The following is a 26,253-nucleotide window of genomic DNA, read 5'->3' on the forward strand; positions in this document are numbered from 1 at the left end:
CATCATTTTTCCTACCACAGTAAGGGGGACTCATCCCTCAAAAATCAGGGCTGAATTCCACCATTCCTACAGGATATCTGCCCCATCACTTCTCTAGATTTCATATAACTGGAGCTTATTGCTTTTTTCCTATCCATCACAGACAGCATCTTATTTCAGTACTGTGAAATCCTCCCTCCCCTCCCAGCTGAATAACCATAACACATTCCTCATCAGTGATGTTTCTTCCTAGTCATGTGGCCATTTTTGCCAATCTCATCATCTCATCTTATCTCATCTCATCTCATCTCATATCTGCAGTAAGCATGCCCTCCTCTTAAGTTGCCATGGATACATCTAGGCTTCATGTAGAGCCACAGCAGAGACAAGAGAGGAAGAATAGTTCACACATCCTGAAAGTCTCCTGTAGACCTAGAGCAGTTTCCCAGAGTCAGCCATGTAGCACTCTTCCCTAGTGCCTTCCTGTTCAGCCTCCTACGAGCTGATCTGCTTCTCATCCATAGCCATAACTAAAAATATCCATTTTGGTGTCAATCCCAAAGAACTTCACCCTAAACTAGATGCAGCCTATGAGAAACCAACAATTCAAGGGATAAAATGGAGTCTTGCAATCCCTTGAGTGTTTATTTAGAAATGCCACATATTCACCCAGCTTTGGAGACAGCAGCATGACCTAGAACTAAAGTGTCTGTTTATTAAAATAATACCCTGAAGACCTCTAATTCATAAATATGCAAGGGTACAAGATAACAGCTCAGAGCACTGATGCTTCAGGTGGGAGAGAGGACTGGAGTCCCAGGCAAGTCCCTTATATTGAAAAACTCGTTAAGTCTCAGAGGATCTGAGCTGCAATAGCTTATGCTGAAGTCAGCTGTTAAACACCAGTGATTTACTCACCTGTCACACAGTTAATGTGCTAGAAAGCAAGGAGATAAAGAGGTATGGACACCATCCATCCTGGTCATCTTAGGTTTGGAGAGAAGAATCACATGTGGCTTAAAGCCACCTCAGCATTACTTGCTCTTTCTGCCAGCAATTCCAAGACCTCCAGACCAGTGTATCTGTGCTGGCCCTTGGGGGCTGTCTTGGCAGCCAGAAATTATAAGAGCTTTTTTTGTACCTTGGCTTTGCACCTATCACTGAGACCAGAGGTCAGCTCATTACAGCAGCCACTGGAGAGGTGAGCACTATGATGGAGGGAATGTTTCTGATTCATTATCTTGAGGTCATTTCACATGGCTAAATGCAGAGTTCGAGAGCACTCTTTTATAGTGAGTTATTAACTTTTGAGACTGACCTATGGACACAACTTAAGTTAAGGGCTGCCCTAAAGCTAGTGGTCTGTGGTGTGGCAGTGGTGGTCTGCACAGAGCTGGCTGCTCATAGGGTTCTGGCTTGCTTCCTGATTTTTCAGCTGCCAAATTATATTAAAACAGGCTAAAAATACATTAAATATTTTCCTTTACTAATATTACCTTACCATGTAAGCACTAGCTAGACTTGCCACTAGGATGTTATCTGATAACCAATGGGAGGGGAGGGGAGACGTGTGAGCCTGAATAGGGGGTGAGGCAGAGGACGGGGGCTGCTTCAGCAACCGTGACTAGGAGGAGAGGCTGTTATGTTTCTATTTAGGTGGGTGATCAAAACATTTCTGAATCCCTGCTTTAACCCATCTCTGACTGCACGCCCCACCACAAGTGCTCCTCGACAAAAGCCCCTGAGCTTGTGCAAAACCTCGCCTGCCCTGTGCTGTGCTGTTTAAGAAGGGTTGGGTGGTCGTGGAAAGACTAGGCATAGGGAGTCTCACACAGCTGACAGGAGTGTGGTCTGTCCTCTGGTGCTGTGACTTCAGAAAAATGATTTAGTGGGTGAGCTGGGCTCTGGCATGCTGCAGGGGGAACTGGGGTGGGGGATGGAGGGACAGAAGAGATTCTTGCTCTGGATCCCCTTCTGATTCTGCCCTGGTGATGGGCACCCCCTGAAGCCACTGCCACTCCCTTCCCTCTAGAGGAGACCATGCCCACCATGCCCAGGTGGATTCAAAGTCCAGAAGGAAGTTTTGGGGTGATATCAAGCTCAAGTGCGACAGGCTGGAGAATCTGCTACACAGGGCATGCATTTGGTTGTGATTGTTTAACATTTGTGTCATATTGAACACAGTTTTGGATTTTTTCTTTTCTTGCATGTATATTGGAAAAAAAAAAAAAAAGTACCAGATTGCCTTAACACCTCTATTCCCAGTGATCACTGTGTTTTTAACTAGAAATAGCTGCAATGAAGTGAATGGGGAAACCCTATTCTTAAAAAAAAAAAAAAAGTAACACATCCTGAAACTAGAGATGAAAGCCCTACTTAACAAATGAAAGATGTAAAGGGCAGAAGCTATGAAAAGACACAGCATGAATAAGCGGAAAACACTTGGCCTACCCAATAATTCCTCCCAAACTCATAGTAACAGAAAGTCTTTCCAGCAAAGCCAACGGGTTTTGAAAGTGAGACAGCGTGATCCTGGGCTAAGGCCCATTTCTGGTCTCCTAAAGTTTTCAGAGGACATATACCCTTTCCCCTTGTGTTTCCGCACAAATGGTAAACGTTAACTGTAAATGTAGAACATAGTGTCTGACATGCTGGAGCATTTCCTCAGTCTCTCTGTGCCTTTTTCATGCTTAACTCATGCCAAGTACTTGTGCTGGTTCACCTAACCCTGCGCTCCTTCCTGCTCCTCCTTCCATCGCTTAGGACTCTAGCTCTAGCACTGGGAACACCAGGGAGGTGAAGCAGCTCCATTTCACCTCATAAGGCACAACCTGTCCACCATTTCCATCCATCCTCTCTGCTCTGTGTCCTTTCACAGCAGTCAGGAGCTCAGCAAGGTGTGTGATATCCACATCCCAGCCACTGAATTCATGGCAGAGCACATTGCTGCTCTTACACCCTCTTCTCCTGCTTATTCTTTGCATGCTCTTTGTATGCTCACCTTGCTGCTTCTGCATGGTAGTGAAATCTTCGAAGGTGAGAGTGCGCACGGGGGGCCTCCAGAAGGCGTAGGTCTCCATAATGGCCTCCAGCCCCGTCCTGTGCAATGAAAATAAAACAAGGAAATAAGAATGTCAGTCAGCTGGCAAGAGTATCAGTGCCGGGGGAAGAGGACTCTGACCTTGCTTGACAGGCTGCCAGTGGCCTCTGAAAGGTCACCTTGGCATCTGTGAATTCCTCAAGCGAGCCTTTCCGCACAGGTGCTAGCCACTGGAGTAAAAAGAAATTTCCCCAGGGATTTCAAAAGCTCCTAACAGTCTTCCAGCACCTTTATCTTTTTTTAACAAGGATCCCAAATTTTTTGTCTGCTTTGCAGGGGACACATGACTGTCAGCTCCTCAAGGCATGCTTCATCATAGAGCGGGCTTCCACACTTTGTGGATGCAAGCTGTGATGCAAACGAGGAAGGTCTGGGATTCAGCCTTCACAATCAGAGGGATTTTGTGAATTGCCTTTCCCTGCCACCTCCTAGTTCTGGACACTGCTTTGAAGTGCTACAGGAAGCTGTCCAAATGGGAATCTGGGTTTTGGGACTTCAAATAAAATTTCATAAGAAGTTTTTTATGAAGGATGTGTGTCGTCTCTCCTTTGGGGACCTAATTCACTGCAAAGAGTACCAAAGAGAAAAAGCCAAAAATCAAGTGAGAAATTTTCCTTTCGAAAGGCTGTGATCTCAGATTTGTTCTTATTTTCACCACAGAATGCTAGCTCTGCTGAAAGTCTATAACTCCATAGGCTCAGTGAGAACATACACATATAATCAGAGAAAGACCCCCATGTTCTTCACAAGACAACCCCCTGGAGTTTCTTCCCAGGAAAGGCCCCCCTCTGTGGAAGCTGCACATTGCTCTGTTCCCCATTTCTTGCCTTCCCCTGCCTCTTTTCCAGCAGTAGGTTATAGACCTCGCACTGACCGAACTCGACTAGAGATGCTTCATCAAATGTGAGAACATATCCCCTTTCAATGCAAAAGGCTCTAACATCCCCAGAGCCTCTCATCAGATGTTGAGCTGATACTGGAGCTGCCTTTTGCTTCTGAAAATGTCTTTCTGCACGTGCCTCCACTCACTCAGTTAACTTTCCAAAGTCTCCCCGGAAGCTTGGATGCTTTAAATACATTGGAGTTGGCAAACCAAACTCTATATTTTAAGAGGAGGTTTAGAAGAGAGGTTGTTGCATGGTGTTTATTAGCTGCTAAGCTGTTAGAAGTAGAAACAGAAGACATCTCTGCATAGCAGTCTCACACTAGTGCTGAGCACATTACAACAAAACTATTTGGTTAATACAGTGGCCTCTGCCAGCTCATGGAGCTCAGAGACAAGGCAGCGCAGAACGCAAACCCATCTGCTAAGCTGGAGTCTGTATGCACAATCAGCTCTTCGACTACTGGTACCACCCCCAGGATTTCCTTCACTCCCTGTGTGAGAAAGCCACGTATGTTCAGACTGCATCTGCTTCTCGACACACACAATCGGGAAGAGAACAGTACCTTTTTGCATTCTCATGAAACAATGCCCAGCCCAAACACGAAGGGAAAGCTTTCTGGTACTGTATATCCAGGGGGCATAAAATGCCCTGAGCAAGTTGCAATGCAACAAGACCTGCTGTTGTAAGGACCTGTCTTGATTAAAACCAAGTAACACATCCTGAAAAGCAGACTGAAAGTTCCAGCTGTGTTAATCCAGCTGCTCTGCATCTGCCACAACGATTGTGCAGGGAAGTAGGGAGGCCAGCTCACTAAAACCAGTATTCACACGGTCTGGCTCAGTCATTAGATCCCTGTGCACATAACCCCACTCTACACCAGCATCTGGCTTCTAGCTCTCCTCTTATGTCTCCCTTCCAGTAAAATCCAACCCCTAATGGGAGGTGGCTCAGGGAAACAGTAGAGGCAAGTTAAAGCTATTACCCCTGCCTCTGCCTGGAGCCTGCATCATTCTCAACTCAGTTTGACTCACAGTTTAAAGTTTCTAGCTCCCACACTACCACTTTCCCCTGTATCAATACAGTTCTTGCAAGTACCGTTTAATTTGTACTTCTAAAAGGAAAAAGAAAATAGTCAGGAGATAATAAAAAGAAGAAATAAAAGAGTAATAAAAAGGAATATTCTACTGCTTTGAAAGGTTGGACTCCACTGTGCCTGTGAGATGATAGAGGGTAAATGGCAGCACTATATAAATGGATGAAGGTAAACGGGCAATAGGCATATAAATGGTAAATAAGCAAGATGCTCTGTATTCCTGCCATGTATGCCAGGGACAGGAGAGGGACACCACCAGGGTCTTACCTCCTCCTGCTCCAGGGGAGCAGGTCTACAACAACCCCCATGGCTCCTGCCACCTTTCCCTTTCCACACTGCAACTGCTGGCAGCAACACTGTGGCTTCACCAAATTCACAGACTCCCCTGTAATGCTGCAAGCAACACCACAGCCACAGGTACCTGAAGAATAGATGCCAAATTTCACAGCCTCTTTCCTCTTCCTGCCCCAGCCCCTTTACTCCCCCAGAGGTATGCATATGTGGAACATGGATTATAAAACACCCTCTCTAAGTATGTGGGTGACAGATCTCAAAGTTATGTCCAGCTCTCCTATGCACAAATTTAGTTCCCTATATACTATATCATCCTTTTTTCCTGTTGGGTTTTTTTGGAGGTTTTATTTGTCCAGAACAAATGTTTTTGGAATAGTATCTAAGCAGAACGCATCCTTACTGAACATTCACATCCTTCTATGAACCAAACAAGATTCATGAGGCACCAGCCTCATGTGCTAACCTGCTACCCATGGGGCACCTACCACCCCATATATGGAGTCTTGCAGAGAAAGAATATGCAGCTTTGCAAAAAACAGCTTTGGCAAGAAGTCACACCACCCTTGAGTAACTGATTTTACAACTCTATCCCCAGCCTTTCAATATATCTTTTTCCTCTGTCTGTGATGTATTCCTATTTTTGAAAGAAAATGTTGAGGTAAGGAGGTGGGAATCAAGAAACTCTATCACTGTCAATCTAACAGCCCTCTCTCCCATAACAGTTTATGGCACTGGTGTGGTACCAAGATATCCAGAGCCACATCACAGGCCTCCACCACAGGACAGAAAGGTAGTGCTCTCTTAGTCAGCAAAAATACTGGAGTGCTATTCTGTGTGTGTTTCAGCCTGTAACAGGGAAAACATACTCCACCTGGACAATGAAGAGATGTTTTGGGACAGCAATAAATGCTGACAAAAAAAAACCCAGTTGTTTTCAGCATTTCTGAAATCTCAGCAACTTCTTTTGGACTTTGGTGAGGGCTGCTGGTACCAAGTGTGTTGAACATTATCCATGTGGCATCCACTTTCTCTTCCAAAGAACTGCACTGAAAGATTGATTTCAAAATGTCTATCAGGCCATAAACCCTCCCCTCTCACACCATCTTTATGAAGGAAGTAAAAAAAGTATCAGAAGAGGACTCACTGCCAGCTTTATTTTAATAAGGTCAGTCCTTTAAAAGGTATCCAAAATTTGCTCTCTCTTTTTCATTCATTCTTTTATTTTTAGTGCTATAAAGTTTTAATAATAGGCAATAAATGAAACAGTTCCATTGTCTGAAAAATGAAAAAAGATGGACTAGCTATCTGTGCACCTCCATAATCCATTCCATATGGCCGACCTTGACATTCCCGCTGCACGCAGGATTCAGGTCATTGTTTCATTTTTCACTGGGGAAGCCAAACTATTGGCTTCAAGCAGCCTCCTGGCTCTCCTACCCTAGACAAAAGCTCAAAGAGCATTTCCAATGCAAACAACTTTTATTCACCTCAGCTGCCCACATCTGAAAGGAAAGTGCTGTTGCTTGCCTTCAGCTTGAATTTTTTTTTTCTTCCATCACCCTGCTGAGTTTCCTGACTGTTCTCCGTTCTGGCTTCCTCCTGGGTAAGGAGCTCCTGCAAGCATCCCACTGTCAAATGAACTTTACTCAGTCTCCAAAAATAGGTTCTGTGGCATTAAACGTGCACCCTTGCTACCCAAACATTTGGGTAGCTGAGCTCCATATGTCAAAATCTCTGGTTCTCAATCTCTTGAAGTTCAGGAAAGCAACCAGGTAATACCTGCCCTGTACATACGTTACATAGGTATCCTTTCACCACCAGTACTGGTTCTCTTGTTTCACTTTTACACATGCTTTACATGCTTTTGCAGATAAAGCAAAGAGGGACCAAAAATCACGTAGAGGGAATCTCTAGTAAGTGAGAACTAAGAATTGGCCTTCTAACACAGGCTAGCTCCCTAATCCATCAAGAGTAATGGCTAGATTGCTGAACACCATTAGTTAGTATGGCTTGAGTGCTCAAAGACTGCAAAACAGTGTCCAGCTGCTGAGGTGTTTGCATCCTTTCCTCTGAAATATCTCACTGCTCCTTCTCCCAGCACAAGGACTGAGGCAGTCAGCTGTGAAGGGAGACAACCATGCAAAAAAATGAAGGAGATCCCAGAAGGGATCCATGAAAAAAATCTCTCCCCAGGGTGGATACTGGCAGTTACAGCATGGTGGGATTGTCCCCAGGGCAGCAGGATTTTAGCAGTCTCTTGTACTATAAAAACAACAGTCAACTCCATAATTTCTGCAGCAGGCAACAACAGTGTTAACAGAATAAGAAACAAGTGAAGGAAAAACATCCATCTCATTTCATGGAAAAGCCTCAACACAAAGCAAAAAGGGAATGCCCTAGGGAAGAGGTAGCCTAAGAGTTCCTCTTCTCCCACCATGCTCTGTTTTTTCTAGCGTTTGGTTTTTTCCTCCATCATTTGCTGGCAAACTCTAACCATGGCGCTAATTCAGGATCCCAGTGTTGCTGGGATACCATGCCCTGGCACAACTTCAGACATTCTGTCGCCCCTGCTGCTGCCACACTTTTTTTTTTTTCTTTTAAGACATTATACAGAAAACTTCTTAGACACTCTATACTTGCCTTCTTCACAAACGGTTTCTTTTTCAAATTACCCAGTTTCTTTTTCAAAGGAGGTCTACACTTTCAGTGGGACATTCTCCAGCCTGATGCACCATACCTGACCAAAGTTGTTGTGGGGATATGGGAAGCTACAGACCATCACTGTCATCACTCCAGTTGGCCAGTGATCCTGATGAGATTAGAAAGTCACTAGGGGAAGAGGAGCCAACCATCACAGTTTGGAAAGTCCTTTCCACATGCAGCTTGGACCTTAACGCTTTTCTCCCTCTTATGTATACATCTATATCCACATCCTCTTTAAGGGGAGCAGCTGAGCGTTAGTGTCCTCCACCAGTTGACAACAGCAGTGCAACCTTAGCCAGACCACTGCTTGTGAGGCAGGCGCCTGACTGCTATATGTGCTTGCAAATACCTTTGCCTGTTTTTTTCTTCCTAAAGCCTCAGGCTGCTCTCTTTGATGTGTAATACCTTAAAGATTTTAATTCCTCTTTACATCAGCAGAGAGCCTTACTGAGCCCTCCCCACAGCTGCAGCCGTGTAGCAATTTCCTGCCCTTTCTTAAATCAATGAGCTACAAAGATCAGTAATTCCCAACCTTTTCAGGAAACTGTCCAAATTCACTGGGCTAGGACCTTATTAATGCCTTCCACGTTAATCTAGCCCACCATGTACCTGGAACTGCATCAATCCCTCTTCTAAACCCAGCCTCCAGCACAGCTGTATCTCTGCACACAGGGAAGACCTTGTACCCGGAGCATATACTACTTCCCCCCACACAGGAGAGGAGAGCAGAGTAAAGATCACATATGCTTCAAGTATCAGACCTAACATTCATGGCAGGGATTAAATAAGGGCAGTAACATCTTTCTGTATAGCTCCAGCAAGATGAAAACAGAGGCGCTGAGCTAGGAAGTTGCTAGGTCAGTATGATGTCTTTTCTTGGTGATCATGGAGAGTGTAGCATTTGCACAGGTGATGGGAAACACGGGGCAGTTGCCCATTCACTGAACACTTCCCATACCAAACCATGAGTGAGGGAGCAGTCCTGGCGAACACACATGAGAGAAGCATGCAAGTAAAAACTGAATTACAGTGCCCGTGGGGACAGCAAACGAGGGCTATGCACATGATTTTCACTCCGGTCGGCACATTCAGAGCCTTGCTTTACAACCCTTGGGTTATTGTAACGTAGTCATATATGTCTAATTCTATAATGAATTTAATGTTTAAAGCCTTTGTCACACGGATTTAAAGGATACCTACATCATGTAATCTGAAATATTTAGATCTGTTGCACACACTGCTGGGTTCATGAGTGGCAGAAAAACTTAAAATTTTTGTTTGGACTGTCTTATTCTTCTTTGACAATTCTGTCTTTTACTAATACAAATATTTTTTTATTAAAAGTTCCTGGTTTACTATTGTGTTATTACAATACAATGTATTCTAAATAATGTTTGAGGTACTCGATCTTCTCATGAAAGTCCTCACAAAATTAAGTGACACAATTTGACATCACTGGAGAAAAGCTGAAGTTGTTTGAAACTAGGACTTTTTTGTACTTTTATCTTGCAAACATATTAGAAACTCAGTTTTTTTCTTCTAATGTAAAGCAAGCATTTGTGCTCCAAGTTTTGGAATTTCCTGTGAAAATTCAAATTTTAAAATGCCCTTCAGCCAGATCTACATATAATAAAGAACAAACAAAAATGTCTAGGTCCCTAGGTCACCTACAACTTTTATTATTTTGCAGAACGTTAGCCTATGACATATTAGTCTGTTTTACATTCTGAAATTTTCTCTCTGTTCATTTTAATTTAAAAAAATAAAAAGTAATTCTACAGTATCTTTACAAGTCCATTTACCTAATGTATGTGGTACCATATCAGTAATACACAAACAGTTTACTAGTAACTTACCAGAGATCCTAAATAATGTTTTAATCTCAACAACAAATGGGAAAGCTCAGCAGAACATGAAAATAATAGAAATGAGCATAAATTAATTATCCAGCAGGAAATAAAACAACAGCAAAATATATACAGAAGAAAACAGCCTTGCAAGTACTGGTAACACAAGGGGTACTGAGGTAGCAGCAAACAGGAAATGAAACATATAACAGAAAAAAAAATACAGTCACAGAAAAATGTTGTCAAGAAGGAAAGTAATAAGCTGTCTTTGCAGATGTGTTGTCTAAGAATATCTAAAGCCTTCTGTCTGGGTTTGGGACTGCAGGACCCAGGCAGAGGTAGGACCAGCACTGGAGGAGACTTCTGAAGAGAAATAGGGTCAGTCTAGCTGGCTAACCGGGAAAGTAGGAAGTCATCATCATACATTGATTTAGGTAATCAGAAGAAGGTAAACAGTCCTTCTAATTCCTCTAAGAAATAGTCTACAGCAAACTTCCCCTGTAAAAAAAATAATTACGATCACAAAAAGCCTTCCTCAGCCTTAGATGCATGCCCTGTGCACTCATCAGGGGAAGGAGAGATGAGATCAGTGAGGAAACACAAACAAGCTCCTCTTACCTGTTTCTTCCAGAATCTCTGAAACCTTTAGCAAAGGGGTTTCTGTCAATTTTTAATCTGGTGATCTACAAAGGAAGAAAAAGACAATTAGCTGATCTCTCTATTTGTTTTTTCTTTCAACAAATGAAAATTAGTGATGATTACCACTCTTGCCCAAATCACCTGTACATCTTTTATACTTATTTCCCCGTATTTACATTAAAGTTGCCCTTCTGTTAGCCATGAACAAATTACCTGCTTAGCAAATGAATGGTGCCAGAGGCAGAAATCTGTCAGCATCAGGACACTGATGTCAGCAGAAATCTGTCAGCACAACACTGGGCCTGAGAAGCTGCTCCTAAAGGAGGAGCACACCTTGGACCCAGGTACAGAACCCCAGGAGCTATAACTCATCAACGGCCATGTGACTCAGAAAGCAGACATACTGCTCAGGTTTGGCTGGTATCTGGGTCATCCCCACCTCAGCACTCTAGATATCCAGCAGTGGGATGCATTCACAGACCTTTAAACAATTCTAAGAAGTAAAGGCCAAGTAAATCACAGGCTACAGTCTCCAAAGATGGCAGCTGGACACCCAGTCCCATGTGCAAGGTGCTGCTGTTCTGGTCAGCATCTGGATGGCTCTTCAAGGGTTTTATGGTCTAGAAACCATTTTTTTTCCCCCTTTTTTCCCTCCTCTAAACAAATAAGATGACAGTCAGACTTAAGTGCTTTTGGGGAACCTTCCTTCCTGCTTTATTTTTAGACGTGAATTTCATGCTGGTAAATATGGAAAATAATACTGGGATTTTGACCTTGCAGCCCATGGTATCATACTCCCTGTTGCTGGCTAATCCCCAACCTCTGCAGCACGAGAGCTTCCCTCTGCCAGCCTTACCTTGTCCCTGAGTCTCTGGAGTGAAAAGAGAGTTATTGCCAGATCCTATCAGATTTGAGGTGGTTTTGCTGAAACAGCTCAAAAGGGACTAGTTTAATACAGACTTATCTGAAGGGGATTTACAGGTGTTTTGCTTCTGTCAGGACCAAGCCCTTACTCTGGATATTAACCTCAGATCTGGAATGCAGCTCCTATTTTTGCAGAAGCTTAATTTGTGAACTTAATTTCCGCTAGCCTGACTTTGCAGCTGTCCTGGGACTTGTGCATACAGAGACAGATATGTTCTGTGGAGGATGGAATTACAGCAGAGGGAATCCCTGTGGTGGATTTGCTAACATTTTACAATTGTTTCCAGAGACTCTTCTCCCAGTAGGGCAAAGTTTTACAACCACTGGAGGGCATGCAGCAAATTGAGGGGATTTAAATTTTTATTTCATGAAAAGGTTTCTACAACCCATCAGAATCTTCTTTACTTGTATTATAAAAATCCACCCCCCAATTTTGGGAAGGTGCAAAATGCCAAAACGTTTGGAATTCAGGGTGACAGGAAGAAATTTCAGTGCTTCTTTACAGTGAGGTGGCCTTACAGAGCCAGTGCCCGACAGATATTCCTGCCTTAGCACTCCCCTTACCTGCATAACTATGTCTTATCGGTCTGGTCATTACTTTTCCTTTCTCTGTACTCTTTCCATATCTGGTCTACAGTTAAAAGTTTTTGAAGTACATAAATGCATTTGGGGGAAGGGGCAGGAAATTTCAAATGCTGCAATGACAGCAAACCCACAATTGTGTTGCAATTTTTTTTTTTCTCCTGGAAGTTGATCCATTTTGGATCCAAATTTAATTCAAGGGGACCAGTCAGAGAAAAAGTTAGGAGTGGGTATCCAGAAGCAGTCATGGGAGCACTGTAAGTATGTGTGCTCTCTCTTATACCTTGCAAAATAAAAACTCTGTAGCAATTTACTAAATTGTTACAATTCACGGTTATTACATATTGGGTAACTCTTACAATCTGCCCTGAACTGACCTGACGTGAGTCTGTCTCTCAGTCCAAGAATACTAAACATAACGACATTCACTGGGTTCATGAAGTCATTTTCCAGAAGCACAGATGTTGTCATGGAAAAAAATATTTACTTCACCATTTCTGATTCAAGACTGCTCTGCAATTTATGTCAGAAAATTGTATAACCTATTTCCTTAACAGGCTTGATAACAGATTATTTTTATTCCAAAATAGTACCTTGTGCTCTCTAAGTGGACACACTATTAACACAGCAAAAATCTTCCCTAACTGAGATTCTGTTTCATGTGGCTGGGAAAAAGTTACCTTCCACAGCCCTTTTAATGCCATCACAACCCCCGCTCCAGTAAGGAGGAGAATGGCAGGAAAGGGAAATAGGATGTGCACAGTGCCTCTCACGTGAGAATAAAATAGGGAGTATGTGTACACGAACAAGAGAAGAGGAGCACACTGAGCCCAAAGCATGACAGAGGTGGTGTGAAGGTTAATGGGAATCCCTGAGCAATACATAAGGAGACTACAAAGGCAACAGATGAACGTAAGGAGCTCTCAATGCATGCAAGTAACATGCCTGCAGAAACAATGAAGCAGGCCACCTCCTTAAAGATCAGGGCACCATCTTTCACTGGCCACTAAAGAAAAAGGGAAAACAAATGTGTAATCCATATCAAGACCTTTCCAAATCTCTTTACTGGTGTCTCAAATGCTTATATTCTCAAATGTTCACTTTTTCAGCAATTAATTTCCTCTTAAAGATATCTTTGGGGAAAATAGAGATAGACAGGGAATTCTGTAATCAAACACTATTGTGCACTGAGATTATATTTTAGTGCTGTGAAGTCTAGTTTAAGAAAAAGGACAGATCAGTAACAAAGCTCAGTAGTCAAGGTCTCTATAGATAGGATCCTGGTGTGGCAACATCTTTTCCTTATGATGTCTGGAGTCAATAGTAACACTCTTCACTAGGAACTGTGCAAGGTCTGAATCAAACCTTAATTATGCATGAAAATTTCAGTTCAGATGTAATACATTGATTGCTGATGGTGATTTTCAGAGGCTTCTTTTGTCAGCAAACTGACGAAATTGCGCTTCTCTAAAACTTTCTTTCACTGTTAAAAAAACCCACAACTATGTGTTTTGTTTGTGAGATAACAGATCCAGACTAGTTGTACTGCCTTAAAATTACAGTGGGGACAGAACACTGTAGTTTGTACCATGAGGCGTCAAAGAAATGTGAACACAACACCTTTATGGTTGATCTCACCTACTTACTTTACGCGAGAAACTGTGGACACCTTATCTGCAAGGTGGTTTTCTGGATAAATACTTTGTGTCTCCACACCATTCCATTGCAAGCATTTTCTTTTTGTGCAGAAAAAAAACCCACCAGTGAGCCTGTAAAATGTATACTCTTCTTGAGCTACATTTCTTAGAGAAGTTAATGTCTCATATATGAAAAGTACACTGATATTTTTACAAACATCTAACATAAAAGGAGACCAAAGGCATGAAGCTTCACCTGTTGATTTTGGTAGGCTGTCACTGTGGTGAAGACAGTCTCAGGGAAGTTGAAGGTTTTCACCCCATCTCCTGAAGGAACTGGTTTTGTAGGAGAAAGATCACTGCTGAAATCCTTGCGGATGACATGAACACGGGGCTGATACTTATGCATTGAATGTAAGATTATCTGAAGAGAAAACAAATGGAGAAGAAAAAGTACTGTTGGGGTTTTTTTTTCCAAATATTCTACACTACATCCAAATGTACAAGGAATCAGGGGTGGAGTAAGGTCTAATATGAAGAAAAGTATCCTTTCCTTACAAGCATGTATGAAACAAAGTTTGTGCTATGAGCAGAGAGAAAGGGGCCATATTGCTTTACAGGGTCAGGCAACATTTTGAGGAAAAACACTGAAGTAGGGAAAAAAAAGCTCCATAAATCTGGAGAGCATGCCCAGCAGGACATCAAAGTAGCAACAGCACCCGTCTGAGAGAAGAAAGGCTGGAGCAGCAAGCATCAGGATTAGCTTCTAACTTACATGGCCTTGATCATCAAGCTCGTTGTTGGTCAGCTTGAGCTTGTCAAAACTGACCACCTGCCTCATCCAGGTGTCTCCAGAAGCCAGTGAGTCAGGATGGATGTAAACCCTCGGGGGCACTGGGGAGTCAGCATTGCCAGCCACCATCCACTTGGAGCTATGATACACATATCTGAAAGAGGAAGGGTAGATGGCTAAGGAAAGTTCTCACTCACTCACTGGAGGAACATTTCCAGGGCTCCCCCTCCCCTGCCACCCTACCGCACACACCCCAAGCTCTCATTTGCAGTCAGCGGAGAATGTGCTTTATTGCAACCTCCTACCTTCTAAATGAAAGCCAGATTACCCCTGAGCCACTTGTTCAGACTTGATTCCTTATTAAAACCACCTTTGCAGTTATTTTCCCTGTAAAACTCTGCCACATGTGCCTTCTCAACTCCTTAACCCTCTCTGAGCCAGAGTAAGAGGCTAGAAAATCCGTGTAAACAAAGCCCTCTCCAAAAACATTAATAAATGCCCTGTAATTCTGGAAGTCTGTGCTGGCTGCCATGCCAGACTGCGCAAAACATGTGTCTTCACCCAGAAAGAACAAAATCCAATGGATACCACTAAAACAATTGATAAAAGAATTTCTGGTTTGAAATGTTGCAAAATAGGAAATTCCATATAGTATTATAGATGTTGGGATTATAGGAAAAAATAATTTTTGTATTCCTGGTCTTTTGTAATATTTTGTGTTCCTGATCAAGCCATTCTATATATGCCATAAATTTGTCTACCATAGATTTGCCTAGACACTTTTTTTTCTTTCTATCCTGTAGCTCATTCAGCCTACAATATTTCACAAACAGTCCTGCTAACACCTCTGAGTTGTGCTGCCCCTCATTGGGTCTCTACTCAGCTCTACTAAGATATTTCAGTGACTCATTTCCTGTACTTTCACAAGAAAACAAAACAAAAAAAAAACAACCCCAAACCAAACAAACAAAAAGAATCTGTTTCTTTCACTGCTAGTTTGCTCGATATTGCTACAGAAGCTAACAAAGAAAAAAGAAGTGTAAGACAACACATTTAATTTTGACATTATTGCTGTTCAGAACCATACTCAAAGAAAGGGGAAAAACATCTAGCTGAGTATCAGACACTACCTTGATGCTTCGCAGGAAAAACATTTTCCTGAGAAACACTGCACAGTCTGAGCAAAAATGTAATATTTAGTATTTGACGCAGAGGATCAATTCTTGAATCCTTGAAATGTGGTGCAATCAAGACTATCTGGGGAAAAGACCTGCTCTCAGGGGTCTTTTAATGAGTATAGATAAAACACCTCTGTCTAATAGTTTTCTCGGATGCAGAGAACCATGAGTTTTCCAGACTACTTTTTAGGATCAGAAGCCCATTAATATCAGAGAAACCACTTCTCATCTTTCAGCTTAGGGGTGAGGATGCACCAGAGGGTTTCTTAATGGCTCCACACTGTAGGTCAGGGACTATAATCCCTGTGGCTGCTGTGCCCAATTCATTTCAGGCCAGACTGGAGGTGCCCATCTTAGTTCAGCCGCTACTTGCCCATTGCTTTCTTGCTGAAGTAGTTTGAGAGACTCCAGACTCCCCATTGATAACTCCAGTTATCAGTTTCCTCAGACAGTCATTGTTAATCACGTCAATTGTGAAATGCATGCTATGGATTTCCCCTATTAAAAACTGCTATTTGAAAAGAGCAAGATTTCAATCCGGAAGTGCAAGAGAGCATATTCAACATCTGGGTTTGCATCTCACAATTCTGATCAAATCAACTATGTTGGTGTCAATCAAGATGGTCTCCTCCAGCACACCTTTGCAATGGTGTATAGTGGCATGTGTCCTTCCTCCTCTGTCACTGACAGTGAGTTATGACAAGGTTCCTACCTCTGCACCTAAAAAGTTTACCTGTATCTCTTGTTATCCACAGGCACAATGTCCATGGCAATATAATACTGCTGGTGAGGATCCAAGCCTGTAATTTTCACTCTCATGGCTGGAAACATTCTCCTAGGAAAAGTAGAAATAAAGAAGAAAATGGTGAATAAGGAAGCTGAATGGGCTTCTTAGACCTTTCTCTGACACCAGGAGTACTCTACTTTGCACAGCCCAGCACTTGGCATGACTCCTCCGGGCTTGGTGTGGGTAGCAAAGGCTGTGCTGGCAGTGGTTTGAATCTTCACATTTTTACCACTTAAGAAAAGATGTAGCACAATAACCACGTGTGGGCAAAAATAAAACACTCCTAGTCGAGCATTCTGGTCCCAGCTCCTATCAGACAGTTCTGCTATGTTCGACACAAAATGTCCTCTCTAGGCCTTTCTAGGGTGGGCAGCGTACCTCCTTCCTGCTGTTTTCCCACTGGCGTACCTCCTTCCTGCTGTTTTCCCACTGGCCATCCATCTATTATATAATTATTCTATCATATTTCATTAAGCACAGGATCACTTTAGTTCTCTTTTTTGAAAAAAATAACATTTCAGTATCGAGTTTGATAGTACTGGAGTAATATTTAAAGCAAATCCATCATCCTAAAAGATCCTCTCATTCTTATGCTTATAGTTATTTAAGAAAAAATGTCCCTCAAATTAATCTACTTACTAGGCACATATTACACATTTAACAGAAACGTTGTCATTATCGTCATGGTTTCCTTGAGGTCCTGGTAGTATTTTGTGCAATCTTTTTTTCATAAGTGTTGCTTTTTCTACATCATATGATCCAGATCTGTCTTAAGTATTTTCTCCTGATAGGCAAGTTATGAAACTTTACACCAGCAAGAATCAATTCCCAGCCTCTCTTTTCCTGTCTGAGCACAAGTTTAACTCTGCTATGCACTAGTCACTGTTCTGGAAGTGTTTGTAGCTAGGTAATTATTTCAGAAGAGAACAGCAATATGAACCTCAAAGCATGTCAGTGTTAGTGTGGCTATGGCATAATTTCTCCTTTAAAATTTTCTGGTTGCCAGTAGTCCAGTTGCCATTCTACACTGTCCTCAGCATGCTGAGCTGAATTTTTTTGTGCCATATTATATTTGCAACTAATGCAGTATTTTAACATCTTCATAAAATCTGAGGAGCAGAACTGGGTGAAATGCAAAAGGAAATGAGCAGCAGAGCACTGAAAGAAATCCTGAGTTGTTTCACTGTCTGTTAACTCAAACCTGAGCTCTACTTGAGTGGCTTCTCAGCCTTTATTGGAGAAAATCTTGAGCTGAGGTCCTACAGGATGGTGTTACCCGATTGCATGACTTCTGCCCAGAAGATACAGAGCTTTGGTAGGAGGAACACTGAAAGTACTGGATGCTCATATGAAACTACATTCTGCTTCACCGATTAATAGATATATCTTTATGGAATGAGGGTAGATTGGATGGCAGGAGGATATTGAAGGGGAATTTAAGATTGCAATGCCAGAATTGTGGAAAAGTGTACCAGAAATGTTTGTCCACTGTTTCTACAGGTCATCCCTGGAAACCATCAAGACACTTTCCTTTCTATTTAGTAAGGAGCAGTGAAATATCAGAGAAGAAGATTTAAACCTTCTCCCAGTATTTTTGTTTCTCAAAGTATTATTAATGGACACAGCCTGAAGGAGGAAGAAAACAAGAAATCTTATGTCAAGATCTCCAAACATCTCTTTAGAACTTTGCACTGAAGGGATACAACCATGAGAAACTATTTTATTCTTTCTCATCTAGGCCACACATACCCACTTGCAGAAGAGGGTGGGAAGGAGAAGGCTGTGCTCAGCCTTCGCCCTATACACAGCTCTTCCATTTCAGGCCACCAAGAAGTAAAGTTCTGACCTATTAGTAACTACATCTGCCTTAGAAATGGGCATTTATCATGGGGAGCAGGGAGAGCACCACCCCACAGTTGCTGGAGCACAGCTAACCACAGTTATGAGAGACATAAAACTGTCAGAATTTTTTTATGCAGAAACCCTTCAAGGAGAGAGGACATTTGTACAACTAATAGTGTGAGTGTGTTAGTTGAATGATTTTTGGGGAAAAAAAGGAATAATGGATTAGTCTTCAGTGGCTTGAGGGCATTACCTTTTTTCTACCACAATGGCTCATTAAATCTGCCAAGCCAAATGGGTACAGGATGTGGCATTTTACAGTCCAGCTTTCCTTAATTGGAGAGAAGTGGCTTGGGAGCAGCTTAAGAGGTGGGTCATGTTTCAGAGGGTTGATGAGAAACCCAGGATTAAATCTAAGTCTCTTTGGGTCTAAGTCTGCGCACTGTATTGGGAAAATTGAACGCTGCGTGTCCCAAGAAGCTCTCTCTGAATCTGCAGCCCCGTGTAAAGTTGCGTATAGCCAGTGGGGTTGTTTGCTTATGAAATACCTTGTAAAAGATTACCACAGACCATTCAGCTGGCTTAGAGGCTAATCTCTAAAATGATCGGAGAGAGCTCTGCTGATCCCACTGCTTTCTCTAAGGTTTAAGTGTACTTTTAAAGTTTTGTAAATTATTACTGTTTTTCTTTTTCAGGGGATGTAAAAGTAACTCAGGTTTCTTTGCCATAAGGATGTGGCCTGGAACTGTCACAGCAGGTCTCCAGAAGCGCTGCTGTGTGGAAAGGGGAAAATGGAAAAGGCAGAGGCAAAGAGAGGTGATTTAGGGATGTACTCAGGTATAATCCTGGCTAAGTCTCTGTGCTCTGGGTTTCCTCTTGGCTGACTCTTGGCTTCCCAGAGGAAGCCCTATAGAAAATGGAGGCTTGAAGGTTTGGAAGGAATTCAGGCCATTTGAATGACTGTATTAATAAACAGTCAAGAACCTTTCATCTAGAAAAATATCAGCTAACTTTATAGTCAACAGCTACAGACATGAAGGCTGTTTTCATAGGGGACACGTGACAATATCTGATAGATTTCAGGAGGAGGTTTTATATCAACAGCAGTTTGAGATGATTAAGTTATTTATATGTCAACTTTACCACTCAGAAGGAAAACAGTCTTCTGAACTTAGACTGTGAATTTACACACAGTACCCTTTTAGGAGAAATATGATGTGATATGAAATAGGTTATTACAATTATTTTTAAGACCACTTAAAAGTGTTTTAAAAGGCATTTTTTGTGACGTCCTTGTACCTCAGTCTACTGAATTCCCATCTCCTTCCATAATGAGAATTAAGTTTACAAAACTCTGAATGTGAAGAAAATTAATTATATACAGAGATCTCTATAATTTTATTAAAATAGTATTTGTCAGCACAGTAGTGTATTGATATTACGAATCATGTTTGGGAACTTTCAGCAATAGAAAGAAGTCATAGATTATGGCAGCCAGCATTATTTATTGTTGTTTAAAATTTTCATTTAATACAAAAATATAGCTCAATTTTCCTTTGTGAAAATTTCAAAGAAGGAGGATCACAGGTATATCCCCAAACTGGATTTCTTTTCCCCCAATATTATAAAGCTTCAGTTTCTAACACCTGGAAGCCTCAAGGTCCCAACTCTTGTCCCTGTTCCTTGAATCAACACATATGAAGCTTGTGTCCAATTGGATCTGTCTTCAAAGTTGGCCTGCTCTGAGTGGAGGCATGAGCCAGATGACCTCCAAAAATTCCTTCCAACATAAATTCATTCTTTGTTTCACATCTTAGCTTTAGAGAGGACAATTCTCCATTAGGGGATAAAAATTAAAATTCCTTGAAGTCTTCAGGCATTGGAAATACTCCTGTAGAGACAGCTTAGTGAGCAGAAGTTGGATGAGAGTTTAAAAGGGCTGACACAATTTACTATACAGTTTTCATGCCTGTTTAATGTAATGGTTTATACACTGCATAAGAACAACTTAACTTAAACAAGATTAAATTTGCCTACGGGTAACATCTGCTAAATACAAACCCTAAAATGAATGGATGTGCTCTTCAGTTGTAGCAAAAGACAATTTGTCTATTGACAGAAACAGAGTAATAATTTCCTACTCATTAAAAAATGTGATTGAGAACACTGCAAAATAATCTGATTTAGGTTTGCAGATTAAGTGTGCATGGTGTTTACAATGTGCACGAGTTTACAGGGCAGCCTGAGGTTATCATTGCTATTTTATACCTCATATTTCCCTGCATTTAAGACTGCTGCCACATGTATATTTCTTTATGAAAAGAAACCTGTGATGAGTGAAAGTGAGGGAAGGGAAAGAAAGGCAAGGCAAGGCAAGGCAAGGCAAGGCAAGGCAAGGGAGGAATGCCTTTTTGTTTTCCTCTGCAGAGTGGGATCATGTAGAGGATATGTTTGTGTTGAGAGGAAAGGCTGAGGGCAGAGTCTGGGAGCAAAAGGATGTATTGTTTATGAGGGAGAGGGAGACCAGCAGATCTTCTCAGTAGCTCCCGAAGGTGACTTTTTTCTGGAAGCTGCAGAAATCTTATCTAGCCCACTGGACCAGGACCTCTGGGTGGCACTTTGGTAGCTGTAACCTGCCAGTCCTCACTTTGAGAAGTCCTCTCATGGGCCCCTTCAGCTTCAACAGAGCTTTGCAACAAAATCCCTGCTGCTATCTCTAACTGAATAGCACTGTGGGACCCTTGTCCGTCCTTCCGTCCTTCCTTCCTTCCTTCCTTCCTTCCTTCCTTCCTTCCTTCCTTCCTTCCTTCCTTCCTTCCTTCCTTCCTCTGGAGTTAAAAAAAACCTCCCATTTAGTAATGTAAACAGCCCCTAGTACACGTTTCAAACAACTCAGGCTCGTGGTTTCAGGGAAGCAAAGAAACTCCAGACAACCAACCTATCAAGAGGCACAGAGTTGTCAGGACAGGACAAAATCACCTGTTCCACTCACCATTAGTTTTTTTTCACTCTTATTACTGAGCCTGGCCTCAGTACATAGGTTGGAGCCATCCCACAGTAGAGATATGATAACTATAACATGACAGATGAGATCATTTCCTTCACTGTTGAGATGAGATCCTGGCTCTGTGAGAGGTAGAACCTGGGTCAGCAGAGGAACACCTCCTGGCTGTGCCTGTGTGTGTGGCCACACTCATATAGCCACCTCCGTAAACAGTAGCCAACGTTTCCCTTCCAGAACAAGAATCCAAGCAATATTTATAGTATATTCCCCTAGTGCTAAGTGCACATTGCTTCCCAGTTTGAGCAGCACTTTTATGAAGCAGTCACCTAACTGTTACCCCTGCAGCTCAGGTGACCATGAACTTCAGCTGGCGGGGGTGGGGAGGGACTCAAATTCCTCTGCTGATGTTGCCAGTACATGCGTGGTCACTGTTGGTGAAGGAAGGTAGAGAAAAGGAGTTCAAGATGGTTTTAGGTCTAGTTGCTTAAATCAGTATGACCTGGGGCTTAAGTTGAATTTATTTTGTACAGACTCTAAGATTGCCTTTCAAACAAAAAGGAGATAAAGGTGGTTGCAGATTTGAATGCATAGCAGCTGACAAAAAGCCATTTGCATCTTTAGCACAAAGGAGTTTTGTTATAAGCATCTTATTAAATTCTGAATAAAAACGTTCCGATGGAAAGGAAGAAAGGAAAAGTTCTAAGAGGACTGAAGTAGGTTTATGGAGACAGACAAAAAAAAAAGACTTCTATAAATACAGCATCAAGAAAAGAAAAGACAAAGCAGAATTAAATGTGAGTGGGAGTGGGAGTCTGAAAGTTAAAAAGCATAGTAGGACTGACATAGGCAGGATATAGCTCCAGAAATATGTTTAAAATGATAACCTAGCTTAGAAAATAGCATTACACAGTAAGAGCAGAAAGACATTGTGGGGTCAGACAGGAACGAAGCAGTGCCTTAAGAGTCATAGAAAATTAAGGAGCAGCTGTAGTTATAGGCAACTGCATCTGTAATTATAATGGCTCTCAAAACAAGGCCTTACAGGACTCAAAACAGGGTTTCCAAAGAGAAAGCAACAAGAAGAGAAAAATCTTCCCAGGGGAAGGAAGAAGTTGCAGATTACACTGTGTGTCTCTCACAATTTTGATAAGTAGTAGGAAATCTACAGAAAATAACACCAGTTCTGTTATTTTTGCTAGAAATCATCGTCTAATCTATTGGATTAATTGTATACCATGCATCCCATATGGAGAAACAGAACTGTTAGACTCAGCTCTCACCCATCACAGACGCATCCTCTCTGAAAGAAAAATGTTTAACCTGAGAGGTTAAATATTTAATTTCTGAATTTTATCATATCTCGAAGGGCCATTCCCAATACAAAGTGCTACCTAAAGAAACTACCCAACTCTTCATTATGCTTTGCAATGATTAGCTATCTTACAAATGTAGTCAGCAGGATAAAAATAATTCCCTCCAATATTGTTAACATCACTTCTGGAGAAGAGCATCATCAAGCAGAAAAAATATATATATTTAGTAGCTATGCAGATTTTGTGTGGGCAGCCAGCAATGAGTCAGTTGACCATCAGGACTCAAGTAATGATAAACATCTCCTTTCAGGGGGAAAGAATATTATTTAAGATTGTAAAGAATCGTTTGCACAGTAAGTTATTCTCTGTATTGTGATAAATAGTCTTTTGTAACTGGAAAAATTATCGAGATTGGAGCTTGCAAAGGTACTGCTGTTAATGGTGTTACAGAAAAAAAAATCTTGGAAAGAAAAATATTCTTTATACAGTCATTACAGGTTTTCCTTTGTCTATTCCCTACTAAAAATTATGGAAATACATATTGTATTGGGCTCCTTAAAATAAAGTTAGGGTGTCCTTCTTTCTTAACATGTGCTATTAAACGCATCTGACAGCTGCGTAAATGGGGAAAGACATATTCAGAATCAGAAAATTCAGACCAAGGTTTTTCTGAGAGTATAGAGACCTCTCCTCCAAAACATGAAAAGCAAAATCTTTGAGCTAAAATGTAAAAAAATATAAACTTTGGGGTTTGGGTTTTTTTTTGAGGGGGGAAGAGGGCAGAAAAAATCAGGAGGGGAAAGAGAATATGAACATTTATTTGCGATGCCTCTTTATTAAATAGGGCTCATTATTCTTGGCATGGTTCTTCAATGAAATTGTACTTCAGATGCATCCTGTACCCACATGGAAGGAGCTATGTACATCTCACAGTAATTTTTAATTAGCTTCCTTTTATTACTGTGTAATTAGATCTATTGTTTGTTATGATGATATGTGATGGGAGAAACCATATTTGTCAGAAAGGCAACATGAATGGCAAGTTCCACAAACCATTGCTGACACGAAACATTTCAATTCATAGATGTCAGAACAACAGTTTTATATCAGAAGTGTCAAAATATATAGTTACAATCAACAAAGAAGAGTTTATAGCTTGAAGATAGCAGATGACAAATTTAAAAAAAAAAAAAAAAAGATTGGGTTTGGGTTTTTGTATTTTTTTGTTTTTGTTTTGTGGGTTTGTGGTTTTTTTGTTTGTTTTGTTTGTTTGTTTTTAAAGCAATGTATTCAATATTGTAATTTCCTAAAGACTTTTAAGGAACTACAAAATCTTTTTTGTATACATACATCAGTCTGACCAAATAGAAAATTTTCATTTTTTTGAACGGATCTAAAGTATTTAATTTCATTATGTTCTATCTCCACAGAATATTTTGCTATTTTTTTCTATGAACACTTCTTCTCCAGGACCCCTGCCAATGCAGTCAAGGCTTTTGTGAGAAGTTGTGTTGAACTATTTGCAAAATTGCAGTGGCATCAATGTTGCAATTTTTTTTTGTGACTTTTTTTTGTAATCAGGGCATGGCTTTTTAAGATCCCATAAAGATCAACTAATTCATTCAGAATATGTGTTAATCCAACAATTAATATTACATTCTTTCAGTTTCTGAAACAGCATGACCCAGGCACCAGGACAACAAAGTCAGAATGCCAGTGTCATATGATGCTGGACAGATCACTTAATCTGTTTAGATCTCAATTTCAATCCCTATAAAAAGAGGAATATTACAATTTTCTCTACATCTCCTTTGACATCTTCAGAGAAAAGGTGTTGCATAGTAGCCAGTGTTATAATTCCCATTATTTGCCTCTTCCATTTTAGGCAGAAAGGCAAAAACCACAGGCCACTCTACTGATGCAAGACACTTCCTGTGCCAATGAGATCATATACCTAAAATCGGGAGCTAACCTGGTTCTGATAATCTTCTTCAGGGATAATCTGGGTTGATTGTCCAATATAACTTTTCTCAAATTATCTGGACTTCTTGGAGTTACTGAGCAATAGTGCTCACTTCACAAGAACGCGAAACAAGTCTAGCCGTTCTGGCAAATTCTGGGAGTGCAAACGTGAAACAAAATTACAAACCATAGAGCACCGTGGTTTTTCCCCAAAACTTGAGGGAAATTCCCTTCTGCAGGCCTGTGGAAGGAGCGGAACAGCTCCTGTGACAGTCACGTGGTTTCTTCGCTTTAACCGGCTCTGTCCATGGTCCTGACTTCGGTCACAGACTCAATCGGCATTCAAACGGCATTAGGTGGAAGTCAGGAACGTTTTGTTAACACAAACATGGCTGAAAGTTGCTAGTTTGAGGGATCTAGAAACTTACAACTACCTTCAGGGTGTGTTTTGGCTAACAGATTTCTAGCCATTTTTTTAACAGTAGACAGCAATGAAGATCGACTAACAGCATAGCAGGGTGAGGTGTTCTTTTTAAAAAAAAAATCTGTCTTGTTAGTGACTCTTTCTAACCTCAGCTGATGTGGTATTCACTGCAATAGCAGAGGGAAACATTAAACCTGCACATTTTTTACACAGGAAGTCATTAACATTTTATCTATTTAGAATTGCAGGAAGAAACTCATTTGGTGCAAAGGTGAGTTTGAATTTCACTGTATTTGAGATTAAGTCAACTGGATCATGAAGTGCTATAGGAACTTGAAAGGAAATTCAAATGGCTCACCCCAAAACTCATAACTCATCTTAAATTCAGTACAGCCAGCAGTACAATGATCATTTCCTGACTTACTTGCTCAAAAGAAAGATTATCCTCAACAGCTTCCTGCAGCTGCCAGTTTTCCTTTGGAGCCACTAATTCAAGCAATACGAAACAACTTTACCTGTCTTAAGAAAGCTAGTAGGAGATACAGCTGTGAAACTCTGTCAGCCATTTAATTTTTCCTGCATATTCCTTTGGTTTATCAAGAATGAAAAGAAAAAAAAAAAAAAGTTTATTTTTTAAAAAAATATTTTGTTGTGATTTTTTTTAACTGGATGAGAAGCCAAAGATCTCTTACCTGCCTGCTTTCGTGATGATCATCTCTGTCCCAATGTCATGAAATCTTTTCCAGAGGTCAGCACACTGCAGTTCTACCTGAATCTCTTCCATGGATGAAGGTGGAGGAGGTTGAGGGCCTGAACCACCAGATGTAAGGTCAGAATGGGAGCCAAATGAGCAGGACGTCCTTTCTGCCAGTACTTCCGTGTCTGACCCAGTGCTCTGCTCTGAGTCTGCAAAGTAAACAAGCCAGGTAAGAGACTTCAATTCTACCTGCTGTGAGTGGTAAAGGGAGGGAAGAGGAAAGCCAACAAGGGAAGTGCTAAAGAACATTACAGTGGCCTTTTATGTATATAAACACATTTATACATTTATGGTTTGTTGTGATTTATGGCCTGATGTGGGGCTTTGGGTTTCCAACATGACATCTGGCATTTTTTTAAAGTTTTAGAAACAGCTGAAAAAAGGACTTAACATAAAATATAAATAGCATCAAGCAATGCTGGGAACGGAGTACAAAATATAGATTAAAAAAATAGAAATGAAAAAAACCTAATTCAACCCATAGTTTCAATCCAAGATTAGATGGGCT

At 41.2% G+C, this 26,253-nt stretch overlaps 1 protein-coding gene across 1 annotated transcript in view; it reads right to left on the minus strand.

Moving 5' to 3' along the window:
- Positions 1-25,889, minus strand: part of TBX15 (T-box 15) — a 40,314-nt gene extending 14,425 nt beyond the window's left edge. The window contains exons 1-6 of the mRNA XM_026859477.1: positions 25,681-25,889; positions 16,390-16,491; positions 14,461-14,632; positions 13,942-14,109; positions 10,522-10,586; positions 2,981-3,078 (exon numbers count right to left, since the gene is read on the minus strand). Of these exons, the coding sequence (XP_026715278.1) occupies positions 2,981-3,078; positions 10,522-10,586; positions 13,942-14,109; positions 14,461-14,632; positions 16,390-16,491; positions 25,681-25,772 (697 nt within the window). The 5' untranslated portion in view covers positions 25,773-25,889. The remainder of the gene's footprint in view (positions 1-2,980; positions 3,079-10,521; positions 10,587-13,941; positions 14,110-14,460; positions 14,633-16,389; positions 16,492-25,680) is intronic.
- Between the last annotated feature and the right edge of the window lie 364 nt (positions 25,890-26,253).

Source organism: Athene cunicularia, assembly GCF_003259725.1.
Source record: "Athene cunicularia isolate RWA chromosome 1 unlocalized genomic scaffold, athCun1 chr1_part1, whole genome shotgun sequence".
Classification (NCBI taxonomy): domain Eukaryota; kingdom Metazoa; phylum Chordata; class Aves; order Strigiformes; family Strigidae; genus Athene; species Athene cunicularia.